The sequence below is a fragment of the Ranitomeya imitator genome, chromosome 7 (genome assembly GCF_032444005.1).
Source record: "Ranitomeya imitator isolate aRanImi1 chromosome 7, aRanImi1.pri, whole genome shotgun sequence".
Classification (NCBI taxonomy): domain Eukaryota; kingdom Metazoa; phylum Chordata; class Amphibia; order Anura; family Dendrobatidae; genus Ranitomeya; species Ranitomeya imitator.
In genome coordinates, this window is record NC_091288.1 from 141,541,856 (window position 1) to 141,563,517 (window position 21,662).

The 21,662-nt window shown below is 38.7% G+C and overlaps 1 protein-coding gene across 1 annotated transcript; it reads left to right on the plus strand.

Moving 5' to 3' along the window:
• Positions 1 to 458: 458 nt before the first annotated feature.
• Positions 459 to 21,207, plus strand: LOC138644928 (growth/differentiation factor 8-like). The gene is made up of 3 exons (XM_069733854.1): positions 459 to 883; positions 7,354 to 7,721; positions 16,867 to 21,207. Exons 1-3 carry the CDS (start codon positions 523 to 525, stop codon positions 17,245 to 17,247), a joined length of 1,110 nt encoding a protein of 369 aa, XP_069589955.1. The 5' UTR covers positions 459 to 522; the 3' UTR covers positions 17,248 to 21,207.
• The last annotated feature ends 455 nt before the right edge of the window (positions 21,208 to 21,662 follow it).

Sequence of the window (21,662 nt, forward strand, 5' to 3'; positions counted from 1 at the left end):
ACATTTTTCACACGTTAAAGCTATTACACTTCAAATCCCAATCCATAACTCAAATCCATTAATTTGTATTAAATGGAAAATAGTTTTAGATTAATAAAGAACACAAGTATTTCCAAGCTAGCAATGAAAAAAAATGAATAAAACATTCTAAAGTGCGAAGAAATAGTGTTGTTATAATGGCAAACTAAAGAGACTTTATTTAAATATGAATTTACATTTATAAAAAAAAAAACTTTCCATGAAAAGCTGAGCGATTTGAAAACCCTTCCTCTGACAGCATGAATGTATCTCTTGCCAATAAAATTCATTGTCTATGCAGTAGCCAATCACTGACTCTGATGACAAAATCATAGCCCAAGTTGGAGTATAAAAGTACACCTAGAGAAGTGCATGATTCAACACTGCAGTTTTTTTTTTATTTTGCTGAATTCTTATTTTTCTTAAAACATTTATTTTTTTTTTATAATATAAAAACTAAAAATATAGAAAAAAGATTTTTTTTTTTTTAATTTTAGAGAGAACATGATAAAGGTACGTGTCTGTAGTTGTATTTACTTAGGTGTTTTTGTAGCACTTACTTCAGTGGGTCTGAACAGCAGCAATCAAGCAACAGACGACACCCTTTGCAGTTCTTGTAACTGGAGGCAGAACAGCAAATCTTCAAGGCTGGAAGCCATAAAAATGCAGATACTAAGTAAACTGCGACTGGAGCAAGCACCCAACATCAGTAAGGATGCAATAAAGCATCTTTTGCCTAAAGCGCCACCATTAGAAGAGCTAATTGACCAGTATGATGTCCAAAGTGATGACAGCAGTGAAGGATCTTTGGAGGAAGATGATTATCACGCCACAACTGAGACCATTATCACTATGTCCACAGAGCGTAAGTAAAGGATAACAATAACTAGCAAGAAAACTTCTAGTTCTTCCGTTCAAGAATACTAATGCTCTACATTTTCTCACTACATACAAATAGGCTGCTTTCCTGGCACTGCATCCTTTCACAGTGTTGAGAACGCAATACATTTTTGTGGATTGCATTACACATGTGGAACTTGTAAGTGCCCATGTGAAATCATTGAATCACATGGGAAAAGGTTTAGAAGTAAGGGGATGTGATACATAAGTTACAGACTATTCTTGGTTGTAGCAGCTGGCCAATTTAGAAAAAAATAGATAGTGCGCACGGACATTTCTGTTCTGTCATTCTCTTTTGTGCTTAGTTTATACATTTACTTCCGTGCTATTTAAAAAAAGCGCAGAACTGTTTTTTATTTGTAAAAAAAAAATGCGTGCGCTTTTTTTTCTATGAATGGATTATGTCTCGGATGGAAATGGATTGAAGCTTGTGCAATAACATTTATTTCAGGCAATTTTTTGTGATTTAGCACTGCTTTTTACAATAACATTTATAGCTTTTACCACTTAATGGACATTTCGACTATATTTCTGTAATTTCAAGACAGAATAGATGAAAGTTTGAAGTCATATTTGCAACATAGCGCTCTCAATGGAAGGTTTTTTGCCTATTGTAGTATCAGCATAAATATAGTAAATGAGTTCTGTGGCTGGATCAAAGGTGCATATTATAAGCAAAGTTGTTATATATGTCTTGCCATCAAATATTTGCTATTACATGTGCAGACCACTAGGAAAATGGACAGTTATGTAAAAGAAGGCAATTTTATCTGAAGGAAAGTGGTCATTGTAACATTCAGTTAGAGGATCAATAGTCGCTCGGACGTCCTATTCTCATGAAACCAGCCCTCTGAAAATGTATTCACAGGGGAACAATTTGAAAAAAAATTTCTGTTGAGTTAGGTTTTTGAGCTGATTTATACTAAAATTGGCATGCTGATTCCAAAAATGTAGTCAGTTTTTTTCTAGCACGTCAAGTTTTTCCTACACAACTTACCTGCCAGAGAAGCACAATTGCACTGATATCTGTAATAAGACTTGTTATCTGATTACAATTCGACTCATATAGAGCTACGTGGCAACTTGTAAGAGTAGTCACAACTTTGTCATGCCTATTTCTTATATATTTCATTTTTTGTTCATATTTGTACTATTTAAAAAAAAAAAAAACACTTTTTAGGTACAGTAGTTTACATAGTTTTGAGAAGACAAAAATCCTATAGTTCAAAAACTTGACGTGATAGAGAAAAACTGATATCATTTCTGGATTCAGCATCCAAAAATTAATTAAGAACAGTTGTCTGACCTACCTCTTAAAAAATTGTGTTCCCCAGTGTTATATGAAAGAAAAAAATAGGTGTCCTGGAGAACAGAAATGATATGCTCCCATTCTGCAGATTGCTAATCAGTTAAGTGTCCAGGCACAAGCAGTGAATGCAAATTATTAGAAACCAATTTCATGAATCTCCTTTCTTGTGGTCAATGTATAGGCGCCATTTCTGTATAATTTATGCTTGTAATATCAATATAATATACTAAATATATGTATACATAAATGATGTAGCAAAATAACAAGCACTAGTGTACAACTGAACTGATAACCTTTGCCAGTCATATACTGTAGCTGTGCATGCTGATGAATTAGTACAGACTAATGAAAAGCCGATGAACCAGCTGCCTGCAGTTCACAGCTTCGCTCTGGCGCATGGATCATGTCCCGGCTGAGCATATTTCTAAGCAGGAAAATGGCAATATCCAGCATTTATGAGTAACAAAGCTTCTTTTTATTGGGACATAATGGGGTCACAAATTTTATTCAACCGTGAGGGTCGACACAAACTCTGAACTGTTTCTGATGCACCTTGCATCCTTAAATGTGTCACATTGCTACAGCTAAGGATACATTGTGCATTTAAAATACAATTAATTAAGAGTTGGGTATAATCTTAGTTTGAAAGAGTTTTTCTCCATTTTATTTTAACTTGTATAGAAAAGGCCGTTAAACCATGCTGTTCAATACAACTGGATAATGATAATGTAAAGCGCTGCAGAATATGATAGTGCTATATAAAATTAAAGATTATTATTATTATAATGCAAAAATGTATAAATGCAGAAAGATTCATACAGAGTCATTTTCAGATCTGTTAATACTTGCTATTTGTTAACTTTACCTTTTTTCACCTTTCTGCACTTCTATATTTATATCTCACTTGTGTTCTGTTTATAACTGTAGACCTACATTACATTGATTTACTTTAGGGTACACTAACATCCTCATCATTATCATGCATCAATATAATCATCTTATCTTTTAGTTATCTTTTAGGAAATCATAACCCTAAGTTTTAGTATTAACAATAAGGCCTCTTTATTTATTGAATCTCTAACACCCAGTCACCCGGTATTTTTCTTTTATATGGAAAACATTTATTATAAACAGAGCAATACAAATATGTTTTTTTAATTTCTATACCTTACATAGCTTTCGAGTTGTTCCACTTTCTTTATTTGTCCTTTAACTTAAGCCAAGAAAAGTCTTGAATGAAATGATCATCAAATAAACGCAAGTAACCCCTTCACGTCGCAGTCCTTTTTAGTTTCTGCCTCTGTTTTTCGCTCCCCTTCTTACCAGAGCCATAACATTTTTATTTTTTCATCAATATGGCCATATGAGAGCCTGTTTTATGCAGGACGAGTTGTACTTTTGAATTACACCATTGGTTTTACTATATCATGTACTTGAAAACAGGAAAATAATTCCAAGTGCTGTCAAATTGTAAAAAAAGGGTAATTCTACAGCTGTTTTTTTTTATTTTTTTAACCATGTTCACCAAATTATTATTATTATTATTATTATTTATTATTATAGCGCCATTTATTCCATGGCGCTTTACATGTGAGGAGGGGTATACATAATAAAACCAAATGCTAAAGCTGGCCTGCCATTATGATTCTCCAGGTCTTTATGAGTTTGTAGATATCAAACATGTATAGGTTGTTTTTTATTTAACTAATGAAAAAAAATTGAAAGTTTGTTTAAAAAAAAAAAAAATGGTGCCATTTTCCATGATCCGTAGAGTGTCCACTTTTCATGATCACGGGTTGGGTGAGGGCTTATTTTTTGTGTGCCAAGATTATGTTTTTAATGATACCAATTTGGTGTGGATATGATTTTTTGATCGCCCATTATTGCATTTTAATGCAATGTCGCGGCAATCCAAAAAACTTAATTCTGGCGTTTTTACTTTTTTTTTTTTTGCTACGTCGTTTACCAATTGGATTAATTATTTTTTTTTATATTGATTGTGCGATTCTGAATGTGGCGATACCAAATATGTGTTTTTTTTTTTAATTATTATTTTATTTTGAATGGGGCAAATGGGAAGTGATTTGAAATTTATTTTTTTATTTTTAAAAACATTTTTTTAAAACCTTTTTTTTTTGCATGCTTCAATAGTCTCCATGGGAAACTAGAAGCTACAGTTGTCTGATCGCCTCTGCTACACACAGGCCATAATCAGATCGCCTGTGTGTAGCAGAAATGCTCACTTAAACCGGTTTCACACGTCAGTGGCTCCGGTACGAGAGGTGACAGTTTCCTCATGTACCGGAGACACTGACTCACGTAGACACATTGAAATCAATGTGTCTCTGCACATGTCAGCGTGTTTTTACGGACCGTGTGTCCGTGTGCAAAACACGGAGACATGTCAGTGTTCGTGGGAGCGCACGGATTACACGGACCCATTAAAGTCAATGGGTCTGTGTAGAACACGTACCGCACACGGACGCTGTCCATGTGCAGTCCGTGTGCCGTGCAGGAGACAGCGTTACTGTAAGCGCTGTCCCCCCCACGTGGTGCTGAAGCCGCCATTCATATCTTCTCTCCCGCAGCGTTCGCTAGAGAGAAGAAGAAAAATCCTTTTTTTTTTCTTTTTTCATGTTAAAAATAAAGGGGTGGAGCCGCATATTCATTACTGTAATGGGCGGCCCCACGTGACCGCTCATACAGGAGAAGGTGCGGCGCAGAGAGGACGCTGCGAGGGAGCGGGTGAGTTTTGTATTAACAGCGGGGGGGGTGCACAGGGGGTGGGAGGGAGGGTGGGGACAGGGATCTTTATTTTTAACACAAAAAAAGAAAAAAAAAAAAGGATTTTTCATATCTTCTCTCCAGCGAACGCTGCTGGAGAGAAGATATGAATGGTGGCTTCAGCACCAGATGCAGGGGACAGCGCTTATCTCTAGCGCTGTCTCCTGCACGCTCCGTGTGGTACCCAGTCGGCACACGGGCGGCACACGTGTGCCACACTGATGTGCCACATAAACGCACGGGCACACGGACACGGATAATTCCGGTACCGATTTTTCCAGTACCAGAATTATCTGGACGTGTGAGACTGCCCTAACTATGAGCTCCGGCCGACCTCTGGGCGGCGCTTTTAGCAATCCAGCACTGACAACCACAGGGATCCTATTTGAGCTATTAGAAAGGACAGTCTCTTTTCTGTGAACAATAAAAAGTGAAATATTCAAATATAAGTGTGAATTTAGCCTTAAAGGGAACTTGCCATGTTATACATACATCTACTGACTAGGACTGTCCACTGGACTTGTATGCATACAAACTCCAAGGATTTCAATACATAAAATGTAAGTTTTACTGAAATTTTTCATTCAAAAATGTGTATTGATCCAATCAGCTCCTCTTGTTCTATAACATCTGGCCAGCAAATCAGATACATTTTCAACATTACAGGTTACATTTAAAGGGCTTATCTCAACATGTCAGAAACACACCCATCTCCTGCCTTAATACTTCCTGTGAAACAGATGCACGCCTGCTCTATTGACAGTTCAGTTGCAGCATGATTTGAGCCGTTGGTCCAACTGAGCTCCCTCCAGTGCTTCAAGCTTTGAATCTTCAGCATTGATGGAGTGAAGTGACACTGAAACTAGCCTTTTCCAGTGATGCTCTCTGCTTCAGAACAGCGCTTACAAGCTCTGTAGCCGAGAGCTTGCATGTGTGGTGCTCTTTGCCTAGGTGACAGCTACCACTGAGAGGCAGCAAGCAACACAAAATAACATTAAAAATTGCTCTATTCCTGAGAACAGACAATATTTTTATTACCAAGTAAATTACAACATTTTTCACTCTCCATAAGGAGAAACGATACCCCTTAGACCCCAGTCCAGAGCCTCTCACCTAGCCAAATCAGTTCTCATGCTTCGCACTGACGAGGGCCAACAGCCCGAAACACCGTGTCTGCGAATTGAGATACTGATTTGGCTTTTATCCTAAGTCATATTGCATGACTCATTAAAGAGTTGATTGTGACTTGTAGGATCGCTACTTCCAACAGGTGGCGCTATAGAGTTTAAGTCCTCTTTTTCTCAGAAGAGGCAATTTGCATATAACATTTTTACAATCACTTTTCACTTTTTCCTCACATAAGAACTTGAAAATAACCATTTACTTGAAAAACTACAATACACAACAGTGCTGCTCAAAAATAATAGTAAAGCTTTGTAGGACTTCATCCATGAGTCTCTTTAGCTGACATAAAACGAAACTAAGGCTGCACTCTACATGAAATATTTCTAAATTAATATATTCTTACAAATATAAGATGGACCCTTATTATTCTTAATACTCTGAGTCAAAAGAAAATCACACACAAAACTGACCCTTTGGGGAACACTGATTTCATACAATCATAAGTTAGCATGGCCTTAAGAGACTAACACTTTTTTTTACATTTTTTTATGAATATTAAAGGGATAATTTTAATTTTCATCTAGTTAGTATATGTTAAAGGAGTTTTCTACTACTTGGACAACCCCTTCCCAATCACTATATTTCCCCATATACAATAATAGCAGCTTTACTCACCTCCAGTGCTGGCGCCATTTCAGCAATGTCAGCGCCTGGTTTCCCAGGGCTCTTGTGACATTGATATGTCACATGAGCCTTACAAACAATCATTTGGCGCTTCACATTCACTCACTTCCTATGGACAAGCCTTACACATGGAAGAAGTAAGAGCTGATGCTTTCTGACGCTCTCATGATGTCAGCTACAATAAAAGGACGTGAAAGCAAAGTGGTCGCTGATTAGCTGCACAGCTCGGATGGCATTACAATGTCACGCGAGTCCCAGGAGATAATAGCTGCTATTATTTTACATGGGGGAAATATAGTGATTGAGAACGGGTTTTCTAAGTAGTGGAAAACCCTTTTCATAAATACTAACTAGATGAAAATTAAAATTGATCCTTCTGCATGTATAAAGAAATGTTAAAAAAAAGTTAGAAAACGTATATAAAACCTGTAATAAATAAATTGGGATGTTATCATATTACTAACAATTACCATATGCAGATATTGTAGGATCAATATATTTTGATAAATATTTGTTCCTCTCTTGTTTTTCAGGTGATTTTTTGACACCTGAAAAGCCAAAATGCTGTTATTTCAAGTTCAGCTCTATAATGCAATACAACAAAATCGCAAAGGCTCAACTATGGATATATTTGAAACCTGTTCAAAAACGCACAACAGTTTTCATACAGACTTTCAGATCACCAAGATATTTGAATGATAATTTACGGTCTACTGGAATACGGCCACTTAAGCTTGAAATGAACCCTGGGCCAGGGATTTGGAAAAACATTGATGTAAAAAATGCTCTCCAAAACTGGCTTAAACAACTTGAATCCAATATTGGTATTGAAATTAAAGCTACTGATGAAAATGGAAGAGATATTCCAGTTGGCTATCGTGGTTCAAGTGATGGTGGTATGGTAAGTAATAGAAAAAGGAAAATCTTTGTCTCTTATGGTACACAAAATATACCATATTATGATTCTATAGGGTAGATAAAGAACAAGAAAGCACACCTAATGCATAGGATCTTGTGCAGGTGATCTGAATGATGACAGAAGTCTAAATCATTGAGTGTATCAGAATGTCAAGCTATCTCACCCGGAAAACAACTGGTAGAGTCATTTTTGAAGTAGTAATGACAGAAACCCTAATCCAGTTGTATACTTACTGTACTTCCTGTGCTGTATTAAACCTCAACACTGCCATGAAAATCAATGCCTCCACTGGAGTCAAGTAAGGACCAAATTAATTGTTGCTCAGATTCCTAGTGCCAAAAGGAGACACACATACCAGAGCATCAAATGTGGAACAGCTTTGGAATATACCATAAAAACATTGGGCTCTCCAATGTTCAATCTATGCTGGGTCCTATATTTTTACAAAATTTATTTTTGGTGCCATTATTTTGCAACATTTACTAATTTATTGGTGTTGTATTCTTCCTTTGTGTAATGCCATCAGCTTTTCTCATTGACTACACAGTATCACTGTTGTCAAATATGCAAATAGGAGGTGACAAAATATCGTGTGACCAACCCCGACCATCAGCCTCCTCCAATTCAAAAACAGCTTTCCCATATAGAGTGTCTTTCAGATGGAGGAGATCGATGAACATGTCTGGTCACATGCAACTCCATCAAATGTTGTGTGAGTTCTATGCAGTCTGTGATGAAGGTTGCACTAACAAAGCAGGTTGTGCGTCAAAAGGAGGAGAATGACACTAAGGCCAGTGTCACACTACCGTAGAATACGGGAGAGTGCTATGCGAAAAAACATTGCATAGCACTCGGCCCAGTGTTAATCTATGGGGCAGCTCTCACAACTGGTCATTTTCTCGAGCGTATTTAGCGTTCATGGAAAATCGTGACCCCTTAGTCACATTGTAAGAAAACACAGACACCAAGAAAAAAGTCCTTTAACTGAAAGAAAGACACAAACTCCTTTGATAATCTTAACTAAACCATACTTACGACCTCGCCCATTTCCCCGATGCTCTGGTCATCGGCAAAAGAGGTAAAAAAAAAACTCGACAATATTCCTCACCTTTCCACAGAGATGCTTTTAATCCATTTGGCCCACAACGGTTCCAGCTCTGCTACATATAGATTGCAGGCTGCATGATGAGGAATATTGTTGTTTGCTTTTTTACCTCTTTTCTGAAAAATAATCTTTTAATTAAATACATGTACAGTAAGCTGCACACACTGTACTCATTGTATTTGTCACTGACATTTGTATATCTACCTATTATTTGTGTATTTACTGTATGTAATCCATCTCTTCTATCCTGTTAGCTCCTGCAGCAATTTTACAGAACACGGTTGCTGAATTACCAGTTTTTCTTCTATCTATGTATTATAAATATAGCCATATATATATATATATATATATATATATATATATATATATATATATATATATATATATATATATATATATATATATATATATATATATATATATATATTCGCCAGTTGGGACTTCTGGCCGCTGTCCCCAAATCCCATAAGGCACCGCAGCAGTGTCTCTTGCACAGGTGCATTTCATGGCCGCAAGGCCACAAACTGCGCCTGAGCAAGTGATATACACATCTCAGCTATTCCCATGCAGGTGCAGTAACAGCCACGTCATTACTACGCATGTATGGGAATAGCGGTGACATGTATGTCACTTGCGCAGGCGCAGTTCGTTGCCGCAAGGCCACGAACTGTGCCTGCGCAAGTGACATTCACATTACCGCTATTCCTGCGCATTCGCAGTAACAGCTACAACTGTGCGCTCTACCCTCTCTACCAGCGCATGCACAGTAACGATGCGGCTGTTACTGAGCCCGCTTGGGGAATAGCGGTGACGTCTATGTTTTACTTGTGAGGCTGCAGTAACAGCCTTACGGCCACGAACTGCGCCTGTGCAAGTGACAGATATGTCACCGCTGTTCCCAGAAACAGCCATAACTGCACGGTGTAAATGTGCATGCTTACTTACGATTTTTGTTTAGCTCATGCAGCACAAACTTCTCCACAGTCCCATACTGTGTATCAATTTTGTCTACTATCTGAGATACAAAAATACTGTCTGCTACTGGTATGTACATAGTTCATACCACTGAGGCACTGCTTCTGGATTCGTCATTTTAACTGTAATGAATAAAAAATAACTAAAAATATTTGGTCTCATCACCAATACGGCACAAAAAAAGCCAGTACCACGCCAATATATACGTTATTTTAATTACCTCAGCCAGCAGCAAATTCAACACAGTCCCATACTGTATAACAATATACCAAAATACAGCATACAACAAGGACGAAACAGTGCCCAAGGGGTGAAAGAGGTCAAACGACCCAACACATACAATCCAAAAATGCAGAGGGATGATATAGAACAGATATGTTGGAAAGCGCAAACGGTCTGCTGCTCCTGTAAGCACCACTAAGCATACACAAATAATTTCACCGCACTCCCGATATGATAGCATCAGGCCTATTTCTAGTATATTTATATGTGTGTGTCGCTGACATATGTAAATGCATCTATTCTGTGTGTATATATCTATTCTATCCATTCTACTCTAACCTGTCATTCTGTGATATCACTGTTCACGGCAAATGAATTGCCGGCTTTCATTCTATCTATCTATATATGTGTGTGTGTGTGTGTTTTGACGAAGATTTCCTTTGAAAACAATGTGTAAATGACAGAGAATTGCTCTATGTAAATGCTCATGTTAAATTTGCATTGCAGTTGGATAGCAATCGCACTGCACTCTATGTAAATAGGATGCTAATTGTGAAAAATCAGATTGAACTTGCATGACACCTGCACTACACTCGTGCGACTCTCAGCAGGGAGACTTGGACCGATTTTTCATATGTTTAGTGTGACTCTGGCCTAAATCTGTAATATTGATATATTAGGAAGTTTCAGAATATTGCGTCCTAAGCACATTCGTTAAAATAAAGACAAAGTGAACAACTTGCATAGCCCATTATAGTGTAATTTAGACAGGCAATTGACATAGATGATTGACTTACATGCTTGCCCCACATTTACACACGTGGTCAAAATTGTTTGTGCCTAAAAATCCACAATGGTCACAGAAATAAAATAAAATAAATAAAACTCATGAAATAGGCCTGGGCAGAAATGATGGTACCCTTAACTTAATATTTTGTTGCACAACATTTTGAGGCAAACACTGGAATCATACAATTCCTATAACTGTCAATGAGACTTCTGCACCTCTCGACAGGTATTCTGGCCACTCCTCAAGAGCAAACTGCTCCAGTTGTCTTGTGTTTGATGATTGCCTTTTCCATATGGCAACCTTCAGCTCTTTCCAAAGGTGCTCAATAGGATTTAGGTCAGGGCTCATAGAAGGCCACTTCAGAATAGTCCAATGTTTTCCTCTTAGCCATTCTTTGGTGTTTTTAGCTGTGTGTTTTGGGCCATTATCCTGTTGCAAGACCCATGGCCTGATACTGAGACCAAGCTTTCTGACACTGGGCAGCACATTTCTCTCTAGAATCCCTTAATAGTCTTGAGATTTCATTTGTACTCTGCACAGATTCAAGACACCCTGTGCCAGATGCATCAATGCAGCCCCAGAACATAAGAGCCTCCTCCATGTTTCACAGTAGGGACAGTGTTCTTTTCTTGATATGCTTAATTTTTCCGTTTGTGAACATAGAGCATGTGCCTTGCCAAAAAGTTCCATTTTTGTCTTACCTGTCCATAGGACATTCTCCGAGAAGCTTTGTGGCTTGTCAATATGTAGTTTGGCAAATTCCAGTCTGGCTTATTTTTTTTTTTTAACAATGGTTTCCTCCTTGGTCTTCTCCCTTGAAGTCCACTTTGGCTCATACAACGACAGATGGTGCGATCTGACACTGATGTTCCTTGACCTTTAATCTTTTTAGAAGTTTTTCTGGGCTCTTTTGTTACCATTCATATTATCCATCTCTTTGATTTGTCATCAATTTTCCTCCTGCAGCCACGTACAGGGCTACATTCCCATGGATCTTAAATTTCTGAATAATATGCACAACTTTAGTCACAGGAACATCAAGCTACTTGGAGATGGTCTTATAAATTTTACCTCTAACGTGTTTCTGTATAATTCTCTTTCTAATCTCCTGAGACAACTCTTTCCTTCGCTTCCTCTGGTCCATGTTGAGTGTGATACACACCATGTCACCAAACAGCACAGTGACTACCTGTAGCCCTATGTACAGGCCCACTGACTGACAAGATAGTAGACACCTGTGATGCTAGTTAGTGGACACACCTTGATTTAACATGTCCCATTTGTCACATTATTATCATGGGTACCATTATTTCTGTCCAAGCCTATTTCATGAGTTTTATTTTATTTTTTTATTCTGTGGAAAGATAGTTAAAAATCAATGTCTGACTTTCATTTGTTCATTGTCATAGATTTTTTACTTATTATTACTTTTGTCAGATTCAAGTTATTTCTGTGACCATTGTGGGTTTTTCTGTCATTAAACGAGGGGTACCAACAATTTTGACCAGGTGTGTATATGTATTTTAGATGTGCTTTCTGACAAACTCAAAAATGGGTCATCTAAAAATGGGGAACCCATATGCTAAAATTGTGCTCCAGTTTGGCATAACTTGGTGAACCAATGTAAAACAACTAATAATTGGTGGACAACCTAAAGATGTGCCAAATCTATCTTTCAGCAAGAGCTGCTTTGATAAATTCGGTACGTTCTAAAACTATCTAGTATCAATTTACATTTTTTGAAACCTAGACCACATCAGTAAATCACATAAAATTATATCACATATTTCACAATATATCATACAAAAAAATCTACTTTAAAACATTTTTTTTCAGTATATGTGCTTTGTAATGTATGCATGTTCTATATGACATAAACAAACATTGAAAGGAATTTGTCAGCAGGTTTTCGCTAACTCATCTGACCGCAGCATGATGTAGTCAAAGAGATCCTGTATGCAACAATGTATCGCTTAAGGTACCGACACACTAGACGATATCGCTAGCGATCTGTGACGTTGCAGCGTCCTGGCTAGCGATATCGTCCAGTGTGACAGGCAGCAGCGATCAGGCCCCTGCTGTGCTGTCGCTGGTCGGGGAAGAAAGTCCAGAACTTTGTTTCGTCGCTGGCTCTCCCGCTGACATCACTGAATCGGCGTGTGTGACGCCGTTTCAGCGATGTCTTCGCTGGTAACCAGGGTAAACATCGGGTTACTAAGCGCAGGGCCGCGCTTAGTAACCCGATGTTTACCCTGGTTACCATCGTTAAAGTAAAAAAAAAAAACACTACATACTTACCTACCGCTGTCTGTCCCCGGCGCTCTGCTTCTCTGCTCTGGCTGTGAGCACAGCGGCCGGAAAGCAGAGCGGTGACGTCACCGCTCTGCTTTCCGGCTGCCCGGCGCTCACAGCCAGAGCAGAGAAGCAGAGCGCCGGGGACAGACAGCGGTGGGTAAGTATGTAGCGTTTGTTTTTTTTACTTTTAGGATGGTAACCAGGGTAAACATCGGGTTACTAAGCGCGGCCCTGCGCTTAGTAACCCGATGTTTACCCTGGTTACCGGCATCGTTGGTCGCTGGAGAGCTGTCTGTGTGACAGCTCTCCAGCGACCAAACAGCGACGCTGCAGCGATCCGGATCGTTGTCGGTATCGCTGCAGCGTCGCTTAGTGTGATGGTACCTTAAGTTTACTGGATGCAGCAGTTGTGAAACAATCGGAGTTCTTAAGGCTGCGTCACACTATCAGTATTTGGTCAGTATTTTACATCAGTATTTGTAAGCCAAAACCAGGAGTGGGTGATAAATGCAGAAGTGGTGCATATGTTTCTATTATACTTTTCCTCTGATTGTTCCACTCCTGGTTTTGGCTACAAATACTGATTAAAAATCCTGACCAAATACTGCTAGTGTGATGGCAGCCTTAGACCTAGAATGTTGCAGAGTTGAGAAAGCCAGCCCCACCCATACCAGGCTCTGTATATATAGATAGGAAATTTAGAATATCGCAAACTCAAAATAATATTGGACCAAAAAAGAAAGGGTAAAAAAAACAAGGAGTACTGCATATTAGCCATAAATAACATCTTTATTTAATTTCATTAATAATTTAAACATGATGTGACAAAAATGCATGCCAACAGAGGCTGTCTAGCAATACTGCAGGGATCAAAGAACAGAATAAAATATGGCACAATACTAGATTGCTATACAGAGATGTTCTTCTTTAGTGAAGACAGAGTACTGCAGGTAGCTACTCTTAGAGCTAATCAATAGCACATTTAAGGTTAAATAAGTAAATAACACAAGTAAGTCAGTGAGGTTGATCCCTGTCGCCCCAAAGCCCGTTTTGTGGCAACTTTTTCATTTTCACCGAAGAAGGTATGCGTTTTTGTCACATCATGTGTAAATTATTAATGAATTGCAATAAAGAAGTTATTTATGGCTAATATACTCTTTTTTACCCTTTCTTTTTTTGGATCTGTGTGTATGTATGTATATGTATGTATATATACAGTGGGGCAAAAAAGTATTTCGTCAGTCAGCAATAGTGCAAGTTCCACCACTTAAAAAGATGAGAGGTGTCTGTAATTTACATCATAGGTAGACCTCAACTATGGGAGACAAACTGAGAAAAAAAAATCCAGAAAATCACATTGTCTGTTTTTTTAACATTTTATTTGCATATTATGGTGGAAAATAAGTATTTGGTCAGAAACAAACAATCAAGATTTCTGGCTCTCACAGACCTGTAACTTCTTCTTTAAGAGTCTCCTCTTTCCTCCACTCATTACCTGTAGTAATGGCACCTGTTTAAACTTGTTATCAGTATAAAAAGACACCTGTGCACACCCTCAAACAGTCTGACTCCAAACTCCACTATGGTGAAGACCAAAGAGCTGTCAAAGGACACCAGAAACAAAATTGTAGCCCTGCACCAGGCTGGGAAGACTGAATCTGCAATAGCCAACCAGCTTGGAGTGAAGAAATCAACAGTGGGAGCAATAATTAGAAAATGGAAGACATACAAGACCACTGATAATCTCCCTCGATCTGGGGCTCCACGCAAAATCCCACCCCGTGGGGTCAGAATGATCACAAGAACGATGAGCAAAAATCCCAGAACCACGCGGGGGGACCTAGTGAATGAACTGCAGAGAGCTGGGACCAATGTAACAAGGCCTACCATAAGTAACACACTACGCCACCATGGACTCAGATCCTGCAGTGCCAGACGTGTCCCACTGCTTAAGCCAGTACATGCCCGGGCCCGTCTGAAGTTTGCTAGAGAGCATTTGGATGATCCAGAGGAGTTTTGGGAGAATGTCCTATGGTCTGATGAAACCAAACTGGAACTGTTTGGTAGAAACACAACTTGTCGTGTTTGGAGGAAAAAGAATACTGAGTTGCATCCATCAAACACCATACCTACTGTAAAGCATGGTGGTGGAAACATCATGCTTTGGGGCTGTTTCTCTGCAAAGGGGCCAGGACGACTGATCCGGGTACATGAAAGAATGAATGGGGCCATGTATCGTGAGATTTTGAGTGCAAACCTCCTTCCATCAGCAAGGGCATTGAAGATGAAACGTGGCTGTGTCTTTCAACATGACAATGATCCAAAGCACACCACCAGGGCAACGAAGGAGTGGCTTCGTAAGAAGCATTTCAAGGTCCTGGAGTGGCCTAGCCAGTCTCCAGATCTCAATCCTATAGAAAACCTTTGGAGGGAGTTGAAAGTCCGTGTTGCCAAGCGAAAAGCCAAAAACATCACTGCTCTAGAGGAGATCTGCATGGAGGAATGGGCCAACATACCAACAACAGTGTGTGGCAACCTTGTGAAGACTTACAGAAAACGTTTGACCTCTGTCATTGCCAACAAAGGATATATTACAAAGTATTGAGATGAAATTTTGTTTCTGACCAAATACTTATTTTCCACCATAATATGCAAATAAAATGTTAAAAAAACAGACTGTGATTTTCTGGATTATTTTTTCTCAGTTTGTCTCCCATAGTTGAGGTCTACCTATGATGTAAATTACAGATGCCTCTCATCTTTTTAAGTGGTGGAACTTGCACTATTGCTGACTGACTAAATACTTTTTTGCCCCACTGTGTGTGTGTATGTATATATATATATATATATATATATATATATATATATATATATATATATAATATATATATATATATTAGGAGGGGGTGCGGTTGGTCTAGCAAATGTGTGCCATGAATTCTTGACAATGATAATCACCAGGCGATAAAACCGTCATAGTAGGTAAGCCTATCAACTGACACATTGTTGAATTCTGTGTTTTAACCTCTACTTCATGCTGTCGTCAAAGTAGTAAATACAGCCCACAATGGAAAGCACACCATTAGCCTTCTCATTCATGCTCAACACCATGTGGATGCGCTACTGATATAGAGACCACACCAAAAGTCTAGGAGGACACTCCGAAATATAAATCGTCATACCCAGAGAAAAATGGAGTACATATCCAAAGTAAGATAAAAAGATATACGTTTATTAAATACTATATCAAAGGACAAAAATTACATAGCAAATCGACAAAATTGATACATTTTCAGCGAGAAAAGCAAGATAGAACAAAGACCATGTGACCTCCTAGCACTGCTACATATGTAAAAAGTAAAGTGCTTCATGCTTTATAAGTAGATGGGGAAAAGGAAACACCAGGTCAGGGTGGTTAGTATGTCTAGCATATAAATCCAGAGAGAAATCCGCAATCATAAATGTCTCATCATCCTAAGTAAATACCTAGCCCTGGGTTCCTTACCCATATCGCATTATCAAGGGGTCCACACAGTGCAGCCCCAATGCGCGTTTCGAATCGGCTTCGTCAGGGATCAGTCCTCAAATTACAAAACAAAAACCTGCTGACAGATTCCCTTTAATTACGGTATTTTTCAAAGTTATAAACAATTATCTTAAAATCTATGCCTACATTATAAACATTTTTGTCTATACTCTAAATTTTAATTAACATTGTAATCTTTGCTATTCCCCATCAGAATCCGTTCATTGAAGTCAAGGTCATGGATACTCCAAAAAGAACTCGCAGAGATTTTGGCCTAGACTGTGATGAGCACTCTGCAGAGTCACGATGCTGTCGATATCCACTGACGGTAGATTTTGAAGCCTTCGGATGGGACTGGATTATTGCACCAAAAAGATATAAAGCTAATTACTGCTCTGGGGAATGTGGAGTTGTATTTTTGCAAAAATACCCTCATACACATCTGGTTCAGCAGGTAAACCCTAGGGGATCTGCAGGCCCCTGCTGTACGCCAACAAAAATGTCTCCAATTAACATGTTGTATTTCAATGAAAATGAACAAATTATCTATGGGAAAATTCCTGCAATGGTGGTAGATCGATGTGGTTGTTCATGAGTATTTTATTGATTCAATAAGTCAAGGCACCTTTTTTTTGTTTCAAAAGCTGAAGAACTGTGAAAAATGTATATATTATGTCAGGAACAGTGAAGATGTTATAGCGTTTAATTGGTTATTCCCAACTGGGACATTTATAGTATTTCCAGAGGATAGATCTGAATCATGGTCACATTGGACCTGCAACTATAATGATGACAAGACCCTTAACCAAAGCCAGGAAATGAAAGGAGGCCACACATGCACAGTTCTCTACACTCTTTTCTTATGGAAGTGTTAAAAATCGAAAAATTAGAATGGTTTCCAATTTTTGTAACTCCCATAGAAGCAAATAGAGATATGTTCCTCTCAGACGTAGGCAAAATGGTTGTTATGCTTCTATTCCAGTGACCATTGTAGGGTTTTCTTTCTTTAACAGAAAAGTGCCAACAATTTTATCCATGTATATATCATGGTATACATACATTGTCAACACAGTACACCAACATGATACAGTTCTCAAGTGAAATACCAAAATAGTGGAAATAAAACACTGCCAGCTGTATTATTGAATTTCAGATAATACCATCTCAACTAATTAGCAGTCATGATACACACATAATCATATTGTCCATATATTATTACCAGACATAGTGCTCAAATAACAATTTCAGACATATTATTCACATCATTATTTCAGCCATAGTGGTTTATTGGCATTGCTCTCCACATCCAGTAAAATTCAGAATTTCCCATATACGGAGTATCAGTTGCTGCTACACTCTTATTTCATTTGACAGATTTGAGCTCTGATATCAGAGATCACCACAAAAAAATAACATTGGGCTGTTCATCAGCAGTCTTTCATTATTCAATTCCATCTGGACAGAAATGTTGAGTTCTAAGAGAAAACAATAGCGAGACATTGATGCTTGGAAGGCCATTATTGCGGAAAATTATATAAAAAAATTTAGGGCTAGTAGGAATGGTGCACTGTTCAGATAAATCGCAAGTAAGATCAATCTAAGGCCAGGGTCACACTAGTGATGAATACGGACTAGTGCTATGCGATAAAACAGCAAAATTAACGCCATGCAACGCGTCCGTTAGCGCACCCATTGGCAGCAATGTTAACGCGCATCGCTAGCGCATGCCATTTTCGGCACGCGCTAGTGATGTGCCGTTCTTTTGTGACACGCCTCGGACGCTGCTTGCAGCGTCCGAGGCGCGCCCGAGGTCTGTTCCCCGCTCTCGCAGATCGGGGATCTGCGCTAGTGGGGACGTTAAACGCGACCCCAAAAAATACATTGCGTTAGCGCTATGCGCTAAACGGATTGCCCTAACGCAATGGGAACCTAGCCTAAGGGTGCGAGTGAAACAACGCACATCACTCGGATATCATCTGAGTGTTGTGCGATATACACCGACCCTGGCAATGGAGGAGATGGAGAAATTCATTTATCCGCCTCCTCCGCAGCTGTGCTCTGATTCTCTCTGTGCAAGAGGCTCGGAGCACAGACGCATGACACTCGGCTCCCAATCGCAGCAGATCAGGAGCTGAGGCTCATTAGCATATTGCATCCGATGCTCTTGCATCCGATACCATACGCTCATCTGACTACGGCCAAAGGCTCAGTTCACAGTAATGATTTATGGAGCGCTCATTGTCAAGTTAAAGGGAAAAAAGCTACATATAGGTTGTTTAAGACAAATCAAACGTGTATAGTTTAACCACAGCGCGTTTCGACGGGGAACACCGTCTTCTTCAGGTGGGAGTTTCGGAATAAGACGGTGTTCCCCGTCGAAACGCGTCGTGGTTAAACTACACATGTTGTTTGAGTCTCATTCAGCGCTCCTGGGACCGATCTTTTCCTGGTACCTTCTCCTGTCCTCCCTCAAAGGTATTCGGCTGGAGCTGCTGTGGTGCTTGATAACCCCCCTTATCTTTCCCTTCCTGGGCTGTTTTCTCAGCGCTCCCTCGTGACCGTCTTCACTGACTCTAAATCAAAGAAGAAGGAAGAATAATTACCCTCAAATTCAAAGATTACTGTTCAGATTGCGAAAAAGGTTTTAAGAATGTTAAATGGCAATGCATGCATTTGGAGCATTAGATTAAGGTTCAAAAGATAAAAGGTAGTCCTAGTTTAAGGAAGCTGATGTTGCATGGATCATCTACTTTTGCTCTTAGAATGCCCTGACAATGGTAGCTTTGGCTCTTTCTTTTGGAGCATTTTAAGTTAAAAAAGCATACAGCTAGCCATCATCAGGACATTTATTTTAGTTTAAGCTCATTTTAGTCAGTAGAAAAGAATTACTTCTTAAATTTGTATTATTTCAATTTTGATTATTTGAACAGATAATTAACAAACTGCAGACGACACTGCAAAACCTCAAAGATCTCCCTCTGACTAAGAAAGATGCCTTGCCCTTTGGAAACACATTGCATATCCCATTTTGGACTGAGATCAGCTGACGTTAAGTCAGTCAAAATAAATATAAGATGTTTCATATTTTCAAAACTATTAGATTGGCTGCAAAAATCAATCTAATAGTCTGAATGTAGGCAGCTACCAGTTTACAGAATAAGTGTATTCCGAGCTCTGCATGATTATAAGGTTCTAGCAGTCCAGTGCTATGGAGGAAACATCTAATGTGCTGTGTGTATATGAGCTAATTGAGCAGATTCAGATCTATTAACCCCTGAACACCTATAAAGTTTAGTGTGCATAGGGAAAAGCTAAGGGCACTATAGTTTGCAATATTATGGGCTACTGTGCCCGGTGTTGTGTTGGTGCCAAGCAGCTGGTATTGTCATACTGTATGCGCACCACATTAAAAAATAAATGATGATCCAAATTATGGGTGCATCCTATCACCCAGTATGCCCTATAGTCTGGAAAATATAATATATTTTGTGATACATGCTATGATCTGCTGGTTTCAAGCCTCATGGATACTGATTTAGCAAAATCTTAGATTTTACAAAAGATTAGGTTATGCACAATTGAAAAAAATACACAAAAATGTCTTCTTTCGGAAGGAAAAAATCATGTTTCTTATGTCTTCTACAGATGACTTCCATGTAAATTAATATCTTAAAAGCTTTTACAGGATATATTTTACAATATGAAAAGCTTTAAATGGAAACTCCAACCAAAACTAGAGTTTCAATTGGGTTTAATTAAAGACCTCCGTATAACAATCTCTTACCTGTTCTATTTTTGCTGCTTGCCTCATTAAATATCACACTAGGACGATTGCACAGCAACCGGCTGAATCAGACTTCAATTGCACATTTGAGTCTATACAGACCAGAGCGGACCCACCATTGGTATAACCTGTCACAGAAACATAAAGGTGTACATTGTGATCAATTATTTAACTGCATAGGGGCCTTCTTCTGTCTGTGTCCATGCATAGAGATCTGTCACACCAGAACTTTCTATATGATGACATTGCATGGTGTATCACATACCTTTTCTTCAACAATAGAAACAAAACTCATGACGGTGATCAGACAGGTCCTTTTACAGGCTTGAAATGAAGAAGGTGTATGTTCAGTCTGATGGTATCATTTTGGTTTCTTAGCCTACTTAGGAGTGCAAAAAGGGAGAAAAATGACACTGCCCTCCCAGCAGACAGAGATTGTACTGCTCCAGCTGTCCAGGCAATACTGTGATGATGGATCATGGGAATGACTGCGGAGCACACCGAAAGAGAAAGCAGAGTGAAATATAAATTCAAGAAGTGTCTGATCTGAAGCGGAATACACTATATACTGTAGAGAAGAATCTCGAGGTTAGATAGACTATCATCTAGAAGATATTGTTTTAGAAAGTAGTATTTGTAATGGAGGTTTCAGCAATCTGTAGAGTGGAAATAATTAAATATTTATAAACAACAAAAGTACAACTTTACAGGTTTCACACTTCAAAATACATTTCAATGTTTGCTGTCCTTGTAAATAAAAGAATTCATACTAAAATTATATTTTTGTATTGTAATCTTTGTTCAGTTTTCCAATCAGCTGCACAGCAGCACATTTAGAATCAAATTTACTAACTAAAATACACCAATATTATGTCTCAAATTGAGCCACTATTCTAGTGCATTTGCAATATGCCACATTAGGGGTATGTGCACCTATTATCTGTTTTAGGCAGTTATGGGCTGTAACCTGTCTACAAACAGTGCTAAATAAACATTAAAATGAACAAACAACTTTGGAGCCTGTTTTAACCACTTCATGTTTCCAAAGAAATGACTTGATCATTCCTTAGGCGGCTTCTACTCACTAGTTTATTCAGTACAACTAAAAAAAGTGCCAGCGGCAAAGATGTTTGTAAAAGACGCCAGCATTTCTTCTATAGAAACTCAGTGGGCATGCACAAGTCAAGGACATCATGTGCACTTGCACTACCATTGGTTCGCAATTG

What these genes read in the sequence shown, in the direction of transcription:
- LOC138644928 (XM_069733854.1), top strand. Translation starts at nt 523, where the DNA reads ATGATAAAGGTACGTGTCTGTAGTTGTATTTACTTAGGTGTTTTTGTA. An exon ending in TATCACTATGTCCACAGAGC is followed by an intron (nt 884 to 7,353) that starts GTAAGTAAAGGA and finishes CTTGTTTTTCAG; the next exon opens with GTGATTTTTTGACACCTGAA. An exon ending in GTTCAAGTGATGGTGGTATG is followed by an intron (nt 7,722 to 16,866) that starts GTAAGTAATAGA and finishes ATTCCCCATCAG; the next exon opens with AATCCGTTCATTGAAGTCAA.